General features: G+C 33.9%; 1 protein-coding gene across 6 annotated transcripts in view; it reads right to left on the bottom strand.

Annotated features, from left to right (window-relative positions):
• LOC119631574 (transcription factor Sox-1) overlaps nucleotides 1–16,653 on the bottom strand; it is a 41,140-nt gene that overhangs the window by 253 nt on the left and 24,234 nt on the right. For all 6 annotated transcript variants that reach the window (XM_038023916.1, XM_038023919.1, XM_038023921.1 and 3 more), the window contains 4 exons: nucleotides 8,132–8,198; nucleotides 7,938–8,065; nucleotides 4,955–5,049; nucleotides 1–459 (listed from right to left, as the gene is read on the bottom strand). The exon at nucleotides 1–459 is cut by the window's left edge. In XM_038023916.1, the coding sequence (XP_037879844.1) occupies nucleotides 1–459; nucleotides 4,955–5,049; nucleotides 7,938–8,065; nucleotides 8,132–8,198 (749 nt within the window). The remainder of the gene's footprint in view (nucleotides 460–4,954; nucleotides 5,050–7,937; nucleotides 8,066–8,131; nucleotides 8,199–16,653) is intronic.

The raw sequence follows: 16,653 nt of genomic DNA on the forward strand, positions 1-16,653 counted from the left end.
GAGTGCTTTCGAATCGGAGACGGCCCTGCCAACAGGGCCGCCATTACTACTTCCGCCAGACTCTAAATGAGGTGTAGTTTCGCGTTCATCTACATTATTCGTGTTATTTGATGTCGTCTGATTGCTATGCTGTGGACTTGAAATGCTTAAGCCGTTAAGAAAATGCTGATGCTGTTGATGTTGCTGATGAACGGAGGGCGCGGGCGTTGATGAGTTATGCTGTTGTGCTCCATATATTTTGGATATATCGAAAGCGTAATTTGCAGCCCGATCTTGATACATTTTCGAATCGAAATATGCCTTTGTAAGAACGCTAGGATCCAAGTAGGCACTGTACGCAGCACTTGCCTGAGCGGCTTTAGACGACTCATACAATGATCCAGCGGTGGCAGCTGTGCTTAAATAGGAGTTGCGATCTAAGGCGAATTTCGGTACATCCATTTGTCCTGAAATTGAACTCTGTAACGAGACAATAACAAAATGTTTGTCTGGATTATTATATTGCGCTCATATTTGCACAAAACAACATTTTCAAATAACAATAATTGTATTGTATCGTTTTACAATTTTAGGGTGCCCCAGACCGACACACCGTTCGCACAGTTTGTTAGATTGTTAGATGACGGTGTCTAATTGCGCATAATGACACTTTATTTAATACCGTTTGAAAAATTTTCATTTCAATGAAACGAAGAACGGGCACCCTCTCTAAAGATAACATCAGCATTAACATCAACATCAATATCAACATCAATATCAACATCAACAGCAGTAAAATTGAGTTGAATCCTTTAGCCACAATTAACAATTCAAGTGGAAAAGCAAACAAATCCATTCGGAGCAGGTTTTCTAAAACAAACACAAACAACGGCAATAAAGGCAAATAAAAAAAAATTTTAATGCAATGTAATCGCATTTACAGAATTGTTTTCAATTTTTTTGAAAACGCAAACAAATTGTTTGATTTGAAATCAGTTTTAAGTTAAATCGTCGTTATCTTACAATAGAATGAACGAACAAACAAACGAACGGACGAGTGAATAAACATATATATATATATATATACATATATATATATATATAATTCAAGGGTGGTTTCTTGCTTACGCGCTAACGGGGCATCTCATTCTCTTTCTTTCTCTCTCTCTCTCTCTCTCTCTCTCTCTCTCTCTCTCTCTCTTTATTGCCCGAAGCGATACCGACGGCGGAAATGCTGTGCAGTCGTTTCTACTTTTATTGTACAAGGGGTATTTAGGTTATAATTACATTGTTAACACATCACCATCGTCGTCGTCGTCGTCGTCGTCGTCATCATCAGCACAGTCCTCGCTTTCACACAAAAACCATTTCATTGTTTATGCCAAACATCACCTCATAAAATTCGCAACAATTTGGGAATTGCCATAACAAATGCATGGCGCACATACACATACAAATATCATCTCAATCTACAGTACATATACAGTTTACTATATATTCATCCATCCATCTGGTTGTTAACATCAATTAATTGAAAATAAATGTGTATAAGTGATTGCGTGCGTGCATATGTATGCAATGGGTGATGTGAGCCTATATACGCGAAGAAATTAAATTTACGGTAAGCATAAATTATTTGTATTTATATTTAACGTGATTTTTGACGTAAACATAAACATACGCATACACACACATTATGGGCGCCTGCATTTACATATAAATATAGTAAATATTGTATAACAGCGTCTACTCTTCCTTCCTACATATGGGCATAAACTAGCAAACATCTTTCTTTTTTTTTCTTTCAAAGCGTTTTCCGCTTTGAGAAGTGAATTTGGAAACTTTGTTAAATTTCCTTTACTTGTGCACTTTGGTTTACACAAACTTTAGTTGGTTCAGACTTGCGAAAATTAACAAACTTTCAAAATTTCAAGAGGAAAGTTACTTTTCTTATATATATATATATATATATATAATGCGTAGATCAATAACTTTCGGTACCGGTATTTTTTTTAGAAATTTCAACGTTTCATCCGTCACTCAACACTCGAAACACGGTTCAGTTTCTGCCATATATTCATCAAATTTTTCTCAATGGAGAACCGCTTTCAGATGGACAAAGCGTCAACAATCGCTGTAGGCCAGATTTATGGCATATTTAGAGCGAAAAATACCAATTCGAATTTCAATTTATGGATGGATAAATGGAAATGCATTTGAACGCTAAACACGGTACCCACTTGGGAAACAACTTTCTCACGCTAACCAGTGAACGCACTGCCATTTGATATCCTTAGGATATATATGATATCCGGCAAAGTTCGCTTTTCGCTTTTCGCCGCCGAGATTAATTTTAAGAAATTCATGTTATCTTTTTGCTTCTTTCGCACCTCGACTATGTTCAGCATTCTTGGCGTTCGCGTCACATCATTTAATTCACAAAAAAACAATGTTCACATTCGAGCGATATCTGTCGTCGTTATCACTTTTCAAATCAGTAGTAACGTTACAATATTTCACTATAACTAATCGTTGGCGCGGGGGGGGAAGGGTTGCGCGGGGTTTTAATCGTTCAAGTGTTAAGGTATTTTGTAAAAATGATATAGATTTGTTAGTGTGAACGATATCTATGTGTCCCGGAATTTATTGATCGATGTATTAAAGTTTTCAGCCTATGATCGTATTGATGACATGCACATTAAGCGTACAATATGTACGCACACTTTTTTTTTTTTTTATATGTAATGGAGTTTAACGCTTAATGAATTATAAAAATTTTTTTGGTACGCATTTTCTTGTCTTTCAATATTTATTACAAATCTGCGTTCCTTTGGGGGCATTGTCCAATCATTCTCGACGGCTTTAAGAGTGCTTTCCAAATTCATTTTTTACGCTTATCAATAATAACGAAGAAGAAGAAGAAGAAAAAAAAAAAAAAAAATCAAGGTGAAAAAGCTGGCCTAAGCGCGTGTTTATAAACATCACAAAAAAGAAAACAAAATACGCCCAAGTGTTAAAATTGTAGCTTTCAACGAGCACCCATCGCATACACGCACTAATTTATACGCTTACAGGCACAAATGTACACAAGAACAAACAAACGAACGAACAAACAAACAAACAAACAAATAACCACACAGTACAATCTCATCAACATCCATCAAACTCTTCCACATTGTTCGAAATTCCACTCAGCAAACAAAGCTAAACAACAGTCATGGCTTTTAATAAGTCGTTAATGAATACATTGCAACGCGTTAACAAGGCTGTCACACCAATTGTGGAATACAATAAATATGTGCATGCATATATGTGGTATCTGTGGTGGTAATGTGTGGGGTGGCAAAGTTCAAGAAATCAGTGGAGCGGGTTAATGAGGCAATACTGCTACTACTACTACTACTACTACTACTACTACCACTACTACTACTAATACTACAACTGCTGCTGCTGCTGCTGCTGCTCGCAAGCTTAGGAAAGTGAAAAGGGGGTGGTACGGCAATTGAAATTGGCGTGGTTGGCAACACACCTCTTGCCAATGGCTGTTGCCAACACACATAGTTGTTATCATAGTGATTTTGTTAAAGTTTAACAACTTGGGAATTCACTCTTTTTACAACCATCATAATCCATTATGCACTATATTAGGTTCACGTATGTCTGTGGTGTGACATCTCTTTCGCAGATTATGTGATGTTTGATTCATGATAGAGACCAAAAAATAAGTGAAGTATACTGACAAACAGGCATACAGGCATACATTAATATATATATATATAAGTGTATATGTATAGCAAACATATGTCGTTTCTATATATATATATATATGTATGTAAATGTATTTATATATATATATACATATTTTCCGTATTTGTTAAGATTCCTTTAATTACTACTTAGTTATATGCAGAGTCCTTTACGTCATTAATGAGGTTTCTGCGAATAAGTTCACTTATTTGCCTATCATATGGTTCGGTTGACTTTACTCACTGTTGGGCTAACACAATGGGATCTTGGAAATGCAGCTGTTTAATGCTTCAATTAAAGTATAAATTTTACTCGCTCTCGCTTGCTTGCCTGCACTGAAGTTGCCTTTAGCCAACGTCATAAGCCGTTGAGAAAACTTCCAAAGCGTAGTAGTTAGTTATACAATTTAATTACTTGTCACACCGATGGATGGCGAAATGTTGTTCTTGCATTCTCGAGCGCACATTCATGCACATATATATACCTATATATATATATATATATATATATATGTAAATAAATATATTATATATATATATATATATCACATATTATATTGTATACAATCGAGTCATGTGAACAGATCTGCCTTGCTTACTTGGCGCATTAACAATGATTACAATTGAAAAATTACAAGGTGTTACTGTATTAATGAATGCCTAAATGCTCTTGTTAGCAGCAATCGTATGTACACTCGTAAGCATGACTCGTCATAAAATTAACTTTAATAGATTGATGTAAGGCAGGCAGCTTTTCTTCTTTCTTTTTTTTTTTGTATTTTTTTTTTGTTTTTTTTTATATTTTTTCTTTCTTTCCTTGCAATACAAACAACATTTGTGTTAATCTCACCGCAGAAAACCAACGTATATTATAGCATTTAGTTGATTATATTTGTATTTTTATTTCATTCATAAAAAGATGTTCCAAGTTACTTACTTATTTTGCGTACCTAAAAAAAAAAAAAATTAAAAAAGAAACTGGACAATGAAAACACACCCACACTTATTATAAAGCAAAACGGAGTAAAGGTGCTGTCATTAAAAGCTTTCAAGTGGAATATCACTCAGTGTATTACAATCAGTGAAAGAGAACTATTTTTCATATTTCAGTTAGTCCAGTGACTTTGGTCAGTTCATCTATTTCGATTTTGATTATGCTTTTACTATATATTATAAATTGTAAAGTCATGCACTGATTAGTTACGCATTATGCGAGAATTGATACTTACTTGCGAAGATGGTGGATTTGTTTGAGTCAGATGACTACCTAAATGATAAGCTGCCGCAGCTGCCGGTCCCGATGCAAAATAACTCGGCGTTATACCTGAAATGAAAATCTCAGTTCAATTTTATTGCGTTAATATGTTGAAAAATTGATATTAAATAACTTTTTACACATGTTTTAGCTCAATTTTGTTCCCACTCTCGCATAGTGAACTAACTTTAAAAGCGAAATTACTATCAAATAGAATATATTGTCTTTTCTATGTATTGAAAGCACCTTATGTCTATCACAGGATACAGGCTTTCGTAGCCAGTTCATAGCGAACTATTGTTTCCAAACTAAAATTTTCGAGCGAATTGAAAATTGCGTATATATCGAATCAAAGCAACTGACCGAATAGCCTGCTTTACATCAAGGTTGAGACTTTGTTCAATTTCCGCTCTTATCATATGCATGCTTAAGTCTTGATTGAATTGATTTCAGCCGAGCAAATTGCAGATTGCAGAGCAAAATCCCTATCAGAGAGCAAATCTCCGTAACGGAACTTCATGGCGTCCATCACTAGATGGACATTTTCGGATAGCCTCTTCAAAAATAAGAAATTAAAATGTATCAAGTCAGTGTATAGCCAACGTACGTTTTAATGATAAATGGATTTCCTACAAGTTACGACTCTTAAAATATGAATACAATTTTGGATTTTAAACGTGCATCTAATGCTACGCATAGGAAATGCTTATAGTGCATTTCTTTAGAGAAAAATCGAATGTCAAGCCAAGCAAAGCGATAAGCCTCCGATTTGGACATAAATTAAAAGTAAAGAAATCAATGGACCGAATTTTTATTAGGTAAATCGGTGCTGAAACAGAACAAAATCAGTCATTTTTGAGGAGATCGATTGGTGTTAGCATACGATACGAACGCTCGGCATGAGCGATAAATGAAGCTACACAGCCAATTGATGCAGATTGATGCCAAGTAATGCAATTTGGGCTTGATGGGATGGAAAAAGCACAGTGTCTCATAAGGTGCTTTAACGTCCTTTCATCCACTTCTCTTAACATGAAATAGGGATAGACGCCATCATTCATCAGGACAATTCCGTAGAAGCCGGGAAGTTCTGATGCATTTATCGCGTGACTCGAAATTTACCTGGTCCATCTATAGTTTGGAATGGCACAGCACATATTCAAACTAATTTATAATGAAATGTAAGAAAACTGGTTTCGAATTTTTGATCGACGAAATGTCATAAGCATTCAAATATTTAAAGCCGACAAAGCCGTTTCCGAACAATGGCTGTTGGAATTTATGCCTAAATTTATTAACACAAACTCGAAGATAGAAAGCCGCTTCTTCCCTTTGCTCTATTGTTTGTTAGCTTAGGAACCCATTTAAAAAAGAAAAAAAAAAAAAAAAAAAAAAAAAAACACAAACAGAGCGAATTTATTATAATGCTATCCACCACGTGTCAGCTATTCGAACGGAACTTTTTCACATTGAGCTTTTGAATCCTTTTATAGTGCGCTCATATTGGGGATGATTTCATTGATTTCGTCAAATCATTTCACTTGAAATCACATGCGCTTACTTACATTGCAATCAAATTATTAAGTGACTAATTTTGACTATAAGCATATGGTTTTTTAATGATAATAAAGAATGAAAAAAAAAAAAAATATTGACCATTTAAGGAACAAGCCACCTATAGCCCTGTTTGCTTTCACAATTTCACTTAGATGATATGCTTTCGATTCGGGGCGTTTTTATGCTTGTATTTATCTTGCCTTTCTTAACCATTCTTTGCGAAGACGATTTACTTTCTTGTTTTTTAGCTAACAAATAAGCAAACACTTACGACAACGCTGCATTAAACACTACTAAATTCTTCTGAAAGTGAAAACGTGAACGCTCTTTTTCTGTTCGTGAAAAAAAAAGAAGAGAATTCAGAATTAGTAGGGACGCAATAACAAGTTGAGTATATCGAAAAAATAATAAGAAGAAGAATATATGATGAATTCGCATTCGTAACCTCTGTCAGTAGTCGCAACGAAGAAAGGCTCGCGGCTGTCAAATACTCAAAATTGTTCAAGAAAATTGTTGCAGGAGAAGTGTGGGATATATGAGAAAAGTTGTAACATTCCCGTAGTAGATATTTCAACTCAATTTCATTACTTGGTCTTTTCTTTTATTTCAGGTGAATTTACGCAAAATTTCCAAACTCAATGAAATCAGTCTCAATGTAAACGCACTATTAGGAAATATTTGCGCCAAGTTCTGTATCAATATATCTCTTTTTCGTTTCGCTAATGAAGTTTGCCACTGATCTCGGTAAACATTTGTTTCAGATTTTAGCTCCATATCTGACATGGTTTGTAGTTTTCATTTTTACCTGACGCGTCCATGTTCAAGCTTCGCTTTTGACTATCAGCTATTGATGTATACGTCAAGGTGAAACTTTCAGTTTTTGCGGCCGAATAGATTGAAATCTTCCTGGCAGAGAATTCCCTAAACATTTTAATTTACGCTCAGACAAGAATAAATTTGATATATTAGGTAGGACAACTAGGTAGGAGAAATAGTAAGACAGATAGTTTATTCCGTTGCACCCAAGCACAGCGTTGGAAGGCAAAAATATTCCATTTTCGAAAGGAGAGCAACCTACAGCAAGAAAATATCAATTTGCTACTATGAGCCTTCGGTGAAAAACAAGAAACAGGCGACTATTTCTAAAAGGTTGGATACAGTTATTATTACAGGTATTCAAAGGTATTTGTCGTAGTCAGAATTCGCCCTCTGAAGCACAAAATTGAAGCAAATTTCTAAAATTATTCGTATTTAGGAGAAAACCGCAATTCGTCAATGGAAAGTTCTAATGTGAACGATATTTCAGTTTTAGATTATCTTATGGATATGAGAGAATAGATGATTACAATTTATAATACACTGTATAAGAATGCGAAAAAATATGGCAATTGATTACTTACCGGCACGTAATGCCTCGACCGGTACGGAAGGGTATGGCATTGGATAGGGGTATCCATCTCGTCGAAGAGCCTTGGGTTTTCTTCGCGGACGATACTTATAATCTGGATGTTCTTTCATATGCATTGCACTGTAACGATTTAAGGATTCACTTAGAGAGGACCTTCGCGAAGGATACTTCTTCTTCTTAACTTACCGAAGCCGTTTTGCTTCATCAATGAAAGGCCTTTTTTCCTCTTCTGTCAAAAGTTTCCATTCGGCTCCTGTTGTATTGATAAGAAACAAGGAAAGCTTGTTATTTCGTAAGAAAGCAAAATTTTATGAGCAATAACTGAAGTAACAGAGTTCCGATCTTCGGAACTCATTACTTCCTTCATTAATTTCTTCATAATAATTAGGTTTAATCAAAGTTCTATAAACGAAGCGGACTTGCAGCACATACTGCATACTATATCGTCGAAATCAATCCATTGTACAATTTCTGCTCTAATAAAGGATCGGTGGAGAGCAGGGTAGTGCTGACCAGCAATACTCATTCGTTTCGTTGATCGGAGCTTTAACACTGACGGACAAATAGCTACATCGGTCTCAATATTACGTTAATCAAATGTATCAAATATAATTGCTTAACGAGATCTCTGCTATGCCTGCGCATGAATGTGTAATGTCTTCGCTGCTAATATGTAGAACATATATAGAGACTGGCTTTAATTTAGTTTAGAATTATTTTAATTGAGAAGGAAGGGTTCCGTCGGTAAATTTGCACGCTATCATTTTCGCATTTATATGTCGATGCCTGGCTCAGTTATTATTATATTATTAGCAAATAAATAATTCATCTAATAGATTAATTTCAACAAAGGAACTGTCATGGTCAACAAAACGATTATAACAAAAATATTAAGCATTTAACTGTAATGACAATGAAAAAGAAAAAGAAAAGGAAAATGAAGTGTACAACACACATCTATACCGGCAATATGAGCTCGAACGTGCGTTTATATTGAAACTTGGGTGAAGATAGACAACACACAAAAAAAATGTTCATATATTCCGCAATGAAAAGACACAGGAAAGGAAAATAAAGTAATTATTTGATTCGAAATCAGTGGATACCTTCTCTTTCTCTCTCTCTCTCTCTCTAGTGTGTGCAACTGAATGCGACACTTCAACAAAAGGCCATCATGTAATCGACTTCTCCATCAACGTTGCGACATTCCTTATTCCTGGAATTCCTTTTTAGGGCAAGCTTACGGGTACTTTTCTCAATAAGTGTATAAAACTGTAAGAATAGAATATATTCCCCTTAAAGGGGAAAACGGTGGGATACACCCTCCAACAGAAAGACTGTATTCACGTAGAACAATACGTTATTTTATTGTTTCTTTTTTCATATCTCTCAAAAGTAGACAACTGACGACTGACGACTGACTGACTATACAACTTGTTACTTATACTTTGGTAATAATACTTAAGTGCAAACATTCCAAAATGTGCAACAGTATGGCACGGTTGATGAACGTACGGTTCTCATCAACATGACAATGATAAATATTTTCTCTCACTATAAGATGCTTCGGAAATGTTTATTGAAAATTGATGCAATTGATGATGCAATCCGCCAACTTACATACTCTCCACATATATATATATATATAGATATTGAGGACCTACATTGAGGAAACGCATGAACGAGATATTTTTGAAAATACATAACAGTATATAAAAAACTGAATATTTGAACCGTGTCTAGAATTAAGACTAAATTGTTCCATTCATTTTGTCTTATTTTTATACGTATCTCATACACATTACGCATTAAATTACCGAAGTAATTCATTTTGTTTCACTATTTATTATAATATTAAACAATAAGCTGCGTTTAGTTACACTTTACACTTTGTGTACGAAAGCACGGACAGTTAATTTTAGCGAAGGCTAGGCGATGTGCATGATTCCTCATTACACATTCTCTCAGTGATAAAATTATAATCGGCTTGAAATTGAAATTTCGATCCTCTATGCATGGACTTGGGCGATTTTTTTTTTTTTTTTTTTCATTTTTGTATACGTACTGTACCACAACCTTCTTATAAATTGGCCCGCGATGGCTAATAAAGGGAGTAGTAAAACAGCACGAAGGGATACTATATGCTGGTATGTATTTGCTAATATCTATGAGCTACAACTCAATTTGAAATTTGCATTACACTTTTTTGTGAAAATAATCTAAAAGAAGCTAAGCGATTTGCTTTCATTATCGTTCGCAATGTGCATTGATGGTTTGCTTTAAGGCGCTCAGCAACTTATCTACCTATATTCTGTTTGTTATGTATGTAGAAGACATGCGGTATGTACCGCAAAATTCCTGATCTGCATGAAGCGGTAATATCTTGTTGCAACGTATCGATGTTTCTCTGTTGAAATAACGATTACGATCTTTACGGACTTTGTCTAAATTATTCGAAGCGATTTTAAGTTTTTACTTTCTACTCTTGTCAGATTAGGTTTAAATAAATCAATGAAAAAATATCTGTGCTTACGTAAGCTTACAATTGATAAAATCTCAAAAATTTTCACTATATCCGCTTTTCGAATGTCCTTTATGAGGTTCTCATCTCTCCTCTCATGGACGATGTTATGTTTCTTTACCGATTTTTATACTCAGGTGTGCGGATCTATATATATATATACGACAACATATTTGAATATACCCAGCGCTGTTATAAGACATTATTTATGCGATGATGTCATATATATTTGATTAATTATTTTTTCATTTATTTCTTTTAATTTTTTTATGTGATTTGGTAAATAAAAATGATATATTTTTAATAAAATATATATATGTACAAAGAGAAATTAAAATAAATAAATAAAAGCGAACAGCTTTTTCGAATTTATTATAAATTCGCCAATCAGTGGGGATAGTGGAGACAGGAGTGGAATTACGTTCCAATTTTATGGCCCGGAAATATGCATCGCAAACTTATAAAGTAAATTCACTTGTGATTAGCATAACGTTTAGAATCGATTTAATTTTGTTCGTCTATTCGTCTGTGCATCTCTACTATTCTCTACCGTTTGCTATTGGTGTTTGCAACTTACCTTACAAGTGCGTATACAATTCCTACCTACCTATCGAATTTAACAATTTTATAAATTTGGGTACAAAAAGGAACGTGCATGCAAAGCAGAGACATTTTCATACATATGAGTGTTGCTTAAAGTTGATAACATATAAAAAATATCAAGCCTTTTATTTAAATGTCAATATTTGCAAGAGATTTTGAATAATTTATAAGCACCAAGACTGCTATTTTTAAGTCAACACAAGACAAAGGCATTGTATCCTTAATACTTCTGTGTAATGCTTATCATGTTATGCTGTACACAAAGCATGCATTATGGGAAGATTGACAGTTTACTGAGAACATTTAATAACGTATAAGGAAATTACTTTGTGCAAACCTACGCAATTGCATACGTTTTCAGTTTTCAGTTTTTGCGACTGACGAAATTATTGATCTACTTGTTGTAACCAAGTAGAAGCACTAGATATTTGGGTAGCGTTAGAAACTTGCAAACCGCACACCATCGTTTCTAACCTATTATAAATTTTCGCATAACATCGATGCCTTGCCATCTTATGTTCCATTCGTTTATTGAATCGATTTGATATAAATATTGTGGATGATATTCATTCAATGCCGTATGAATGGATGTGGAATCGTTACCTTGCAGATAGCCAGAAACATGTACTAAAAATAATTTAAATGGCTTTCATAGCAAAAAAAAAAGAGAAGAGAAGAGAAGAAATAATATCTAAACAAAAGAATTTGAAGCCTGCTTTTGCGCTGGTAGACGCACCTGTCAGTTACATTGCCCAAGTTTGAGTACAACCCTAAGAAGTGCTATAATAAACAAAAGAGAGAAAAAAAGAAAAAAACAATGAACATCGTTCACCCACCCTGCCTCTCGTTCGAAATTATCAAGCAGAAAATTATAATAAAAAAGGAAAATCCATCCAGACCAAAACAAATCAAGCCAAACCTATTATTGAGCTGAATGAAAGTACAATTTTCAATTGGAAACTAATCAATTGTTTCGTTGAGGTATATATAGATAAGTATTGAACACAACAGCAACAAAAAGAGAAAAAAAAAATTGTTTGTTTTGAATCCATTGTTCGTGCGCTATTGTAAGAGTTCGTATATATACATATATCTGCTTCTTCTTCTTCTTCTCCTCTTTTTTTTTTTTTGTATTTTTTTGTATTTTTTTTTTTGTATTGTATGTGGAAGTTTTATTTAACAGATTTAATATCCCCAAAGGATGTTACTTCCCAATGGGTTTACGAGCTAAAGAAATTGCTGATTGACCCCAAAACTCTGCATAGGTACGTTTATTCACATTTTCTCCACTACATATGCAATACGACTCGCATTTGTTTATCATTTTTTTACTTTGAATTTATTCATGTTTTTGATTTTTTGCCCTTTTTTTTTTTTTTAGTATAAATGTGTGTGCCCACCACTATCGACATTGAGCTCCGCGTCGGATAAAGTTACTCCATTGTTATTTTGTCAGAATCCATTTTTTTCATTATTATACATTTTTATATATATTGTACTCGGCTTCGTGTACTATGATGAACGAACAATACGCTCTCCTCCTAACTTAAATTAATCACACTTTTTACATTTATTTGTAGGTAAAATAAAAAGGCATCCAGACTATAATTAATGACAGTAACAATTTTAACAATTATGCCGAAAACAAAACAAAATTCAAATTTATTAAGTACACTTCACATTTTCCCGTTTTAATGGAGGCTTTTCGCCCTTGTTGTTGCCGGGTAAGTGTTTATTTATTTATTTACTTTTATTTTTATTTATTTATTTTTTTTTGTTGCTTAAAAAAGAAATTCGCTTTTATATGTTTTTTTTTTTTTTTTTTATAGTCAACTTTACGTTTCAATTTTAATAAGCTCGGTACACGACAGAAAGCATTCTAAATTGAGACAATGTTTGTTCAAACAAAAATATTTTGCAATAATAATAACGCGCAAGCACGCCTTCACATCGAGCGGCAAGACAAATATTAGACACCCTCTGTTTTTTCTTCTTCTTTTTTTTTTTTGTCACAAACCGCTATGCAATTATGATCCCTGCGATCATAATTAGTGCTTACGTATCGCAGCTGCATCAATCAATGCAAATTCACAAAAAAAAATCATCTCAACTTGCACACCTAAGCACTTAATTTCCTTTTTATTAGGTTCACAATAAATTGTTCGCCTGAAATTTGACGAATCATTTTTAACGTAGACGTGAAACCAACTTGTATGCATACGCCTTTCTTAACGCAAAATGCAATCGCAAAATGCATAACGAAAAATGAGTATTCGTGCCGTTGAGTTAATCGCTTTGAAAGATCTCTAAAAATTATTTTAAATAGTTTTTGCTTTCCTACGCCATTCAGAAAGACATTTTCGAATAGTTATGAAATAGGGGATATCGCAAAAAGGGTCTCATTATCAGTCGAAATTTTCAAACTCTTCGAAACGAAGTCGTTTCTATACGCCCGATATAATTTTGCCAATGATAGCGTACAGTTATTATAAGATTATTCAAATGGTGTTGTTGTTGTGTCGCCTTCAACTAATGTACATTAAGCACGAAGATCACGTGAGTTGATACCGTAACACTTTTCCTTTTTCATTAATTCCGAGGCCCTTGCAAAGCAATTACCAAAAATGTGAGAGGCATGTCTCATAGCATGTGTCAATAGCTTGCAAATACAAATTTGACTGATATAAGCCAAGGTCGGGATGCATTTCGTTCAGTTTGATGAAGTAAGAGTAATATTTTTGCTTAATTATTAATAATCAATTATTAATTTTTACTGTTATTGTTAATTAAGAAATGTTTTTAAAAAAAAAAAAAACGTGCTTTCATATTCTGCATTTTACAACAATTTTAAATACTTGATCAACGCAAAAAAGTCTTTCAGCCAATTCATGCCATGTTCAAGCGTGCCGTTTATGGAAGTAGTAGTATAATTACAAGCAATCAAAAATCACATGAGAATGTCTATCGATGCTGCACAAATAATTCGATCCGTCAATCGACAAACCATAGCAATCCATCAATAGCAACAATACGAATACAGTTTATCGTACACTCAAACTCTACGATTTTCAGATCGATTCGCAAAACAAATGTAAGCCATATTAATATGCTCCGTCTTCTGTTAAAGAAGAAAGAAAGCCTTAATTATGAAGAACATAAAATATTCATTTCTAATTTTTATAAATAAATCGTAATTATTGAGTTGAAAGATTTTGGGTGGGATGTGGGATGCGGCGCTGATAGGGCACAACTTTCATATCTCATCGCTATGAGAAAGATGCCGTCTAAGATTGTTACGACGTGTCTGTCGCTGATGTCAAAAGTAAATAATATTGTAATGGAATGACTGGTTAAGTAATACTTAACATATTAATTTTCATATGTATTTTCAGTTGAGAGGAGCAGCTCGTCGTATTACTCGTCGTTTAATTCGTACAGTTCTTAATTCTGATAAATCAAAATATTCGTTACGGATTTAAATGACTTAAAATGAATATTTGTGCGATACATTATGATAGGGTTTATTGTGTTTCGCACAATTGTGCTGCGCACGGTGTTCTATTCAGACGCTTTCAGCATTTCCTCGCTGTAGTATATTAATGAAATGATGAATGAAATAATGAGTTTTTTGTTTAGAGCATTAACACGAGTTGCAAACAAAAACAATTTTTCAAGTGCAAAACTTTGACATTACAAGCGTCCTGTGAAGCTGCCACCTACGGCTGTTTACATCTCGACAAGCGACAATTAATTCGATTCATAACAATTTAATTACAAAGTTGCAAATTTTAAAATTTTCTTATTTTAAGTATTTTTAATTATTTCCGTTTGCATATTTCAAGAAGATCTTATTAAGCCATTTAAGCATAAAAACGCACCAAACCGCTTAATGTTACGTTATTAAAATTAAAAGAATATTTTATCATTGTTCGTTAATTAAGAGGTTTTACAGCAATATTGTAAGCTCATTAAATCTCCTCTCTATGTTGAAAGGAAAATGATGACTATCTAGGAAATTATCAAATTTTTCTGAACTTGGGAACATAATTAATTGTAGGAGGCTATCAGAACTTTAACATATCACTTTATATTATGAACGTCCGCATATAGATGCTCATAAGAGCATCTTGATGCGCTAAACCATTATACTAAACGTCGTAATCCTCAACCTCAAGTATATCGAATGAATTCAGATGCTCAGGAATTAAGTCAATTTTCTCTTAAAACATTTAAGATCAAGCTTCGTTTCAGTATCGTGGGTTGCGTGAACCATCATCAATGAACGTTCAGCCAAAAGTGCTAAATTTGCTCAACTTACAAAACGGTAGCCATTCGATTAGTAGATCGGACGCTTACGACTAAAAGGTTTTCTAGAGATATTTATTAATAACCCAAATATGAAGCAGTCACAGAGACGGAAAATTTGATCTTTGAGTCTCACAAACATGTAATGCGATTGACAATTAGCTTAACTTTATCCAAATTATAAGACGGCCAGCCCGAGTACGCTTCAATATTGTAGTTAACGTTGGACATGGGAAGAGCAGGCGTAATGGTAGATTTAATTTGAAATGGCAAGCGAAGGTTCTACTTCTATAATTACCGTAGCGTAAGACATATTTTTTGGCGAAGATACTGCGCACATGCGCACATAAAAGTTAAGTTTACGATTCAGAATTTTTTGAAAAATATTAAATAATATTATCAACAATCAATTGAAAACAAAAGACAAAAATACTAGCAATCATGTGGGGGTCTTTGCGGCCTGCAATGTATGTGGTGGAGAAATGACAGAGAAAATATATATATTTTACAGTTGAATATTCGACTACCATCAACACATTCATCTCAAACTGCAGTGACACCCTTCGAATTGCGCTTAGACTCGAAGAGGTTGCGTTGACCTACGTTTACGTTAAAAACTTGTTTTTCTAAAAACATTAGAAAGGTTAGGAATCAATTGACGACACATTAAGCTGCAATTTCCCCAATAGGAATACATTTTATATAGTAGCTCGGAATTTCAAGTAAGAAAATTCGTTTTTAAGCAAAGATACTTTCTCTCTATACTTTAGATGCGTCAAAGCACCGCACCTATTATTTCTAAAAAAATCTACATCGGTGCTTACCCATAAGGGGCAATTGGCAATGGTGTAACGTCTCCGTGAAAGAATAAATTATTTGCTCCGTAGCATAATCTCAAAGCAAGTGAGAAAATTGTATTCTTTTTCAATATTTGAATACCTCTGACCTAAAGATAAATATTTGCTTATTAGCAGACAATTAACTACGTAATGATGTGATTTTAAGTTCGAAAGAACGAATCGAAGATAACGATTTGGAGCGATTAGCTCTACGGTCTACCACGTAATTTGTGCTTCTCCGAATACGAAGAACTTATAACTTGTATACTCGATAAGAAGATATCGTAATCAAACAATATTTTTACCATGAACTGATGTAACTTTGAATGTTTTATTTCGTAATAATTGTAAAAGGAATGTAACGTCTAGCGTAGCTATTTAAAGTAAAGATGAAAGCAGTGTGAGTCAGACAATAAGCGAAAGAAACGTATTAGAGGCGT

Source organism: Glossina fuscipes, unplaced genomic scaffold (assembly GCF_014805625.2).
Source record: "Glossina fuscipes isolate IAEA_lab_2018 unplaced genomic scaffold, Yale_Gfus_2 1, whole genome shotgun sequence".
NCBI classification, from domain to species: Eukaryota; Metazoa; Arthropoda; class Insecta; order Diptera; family Glossinidae; genus Glossina; species Glossina fuscipes.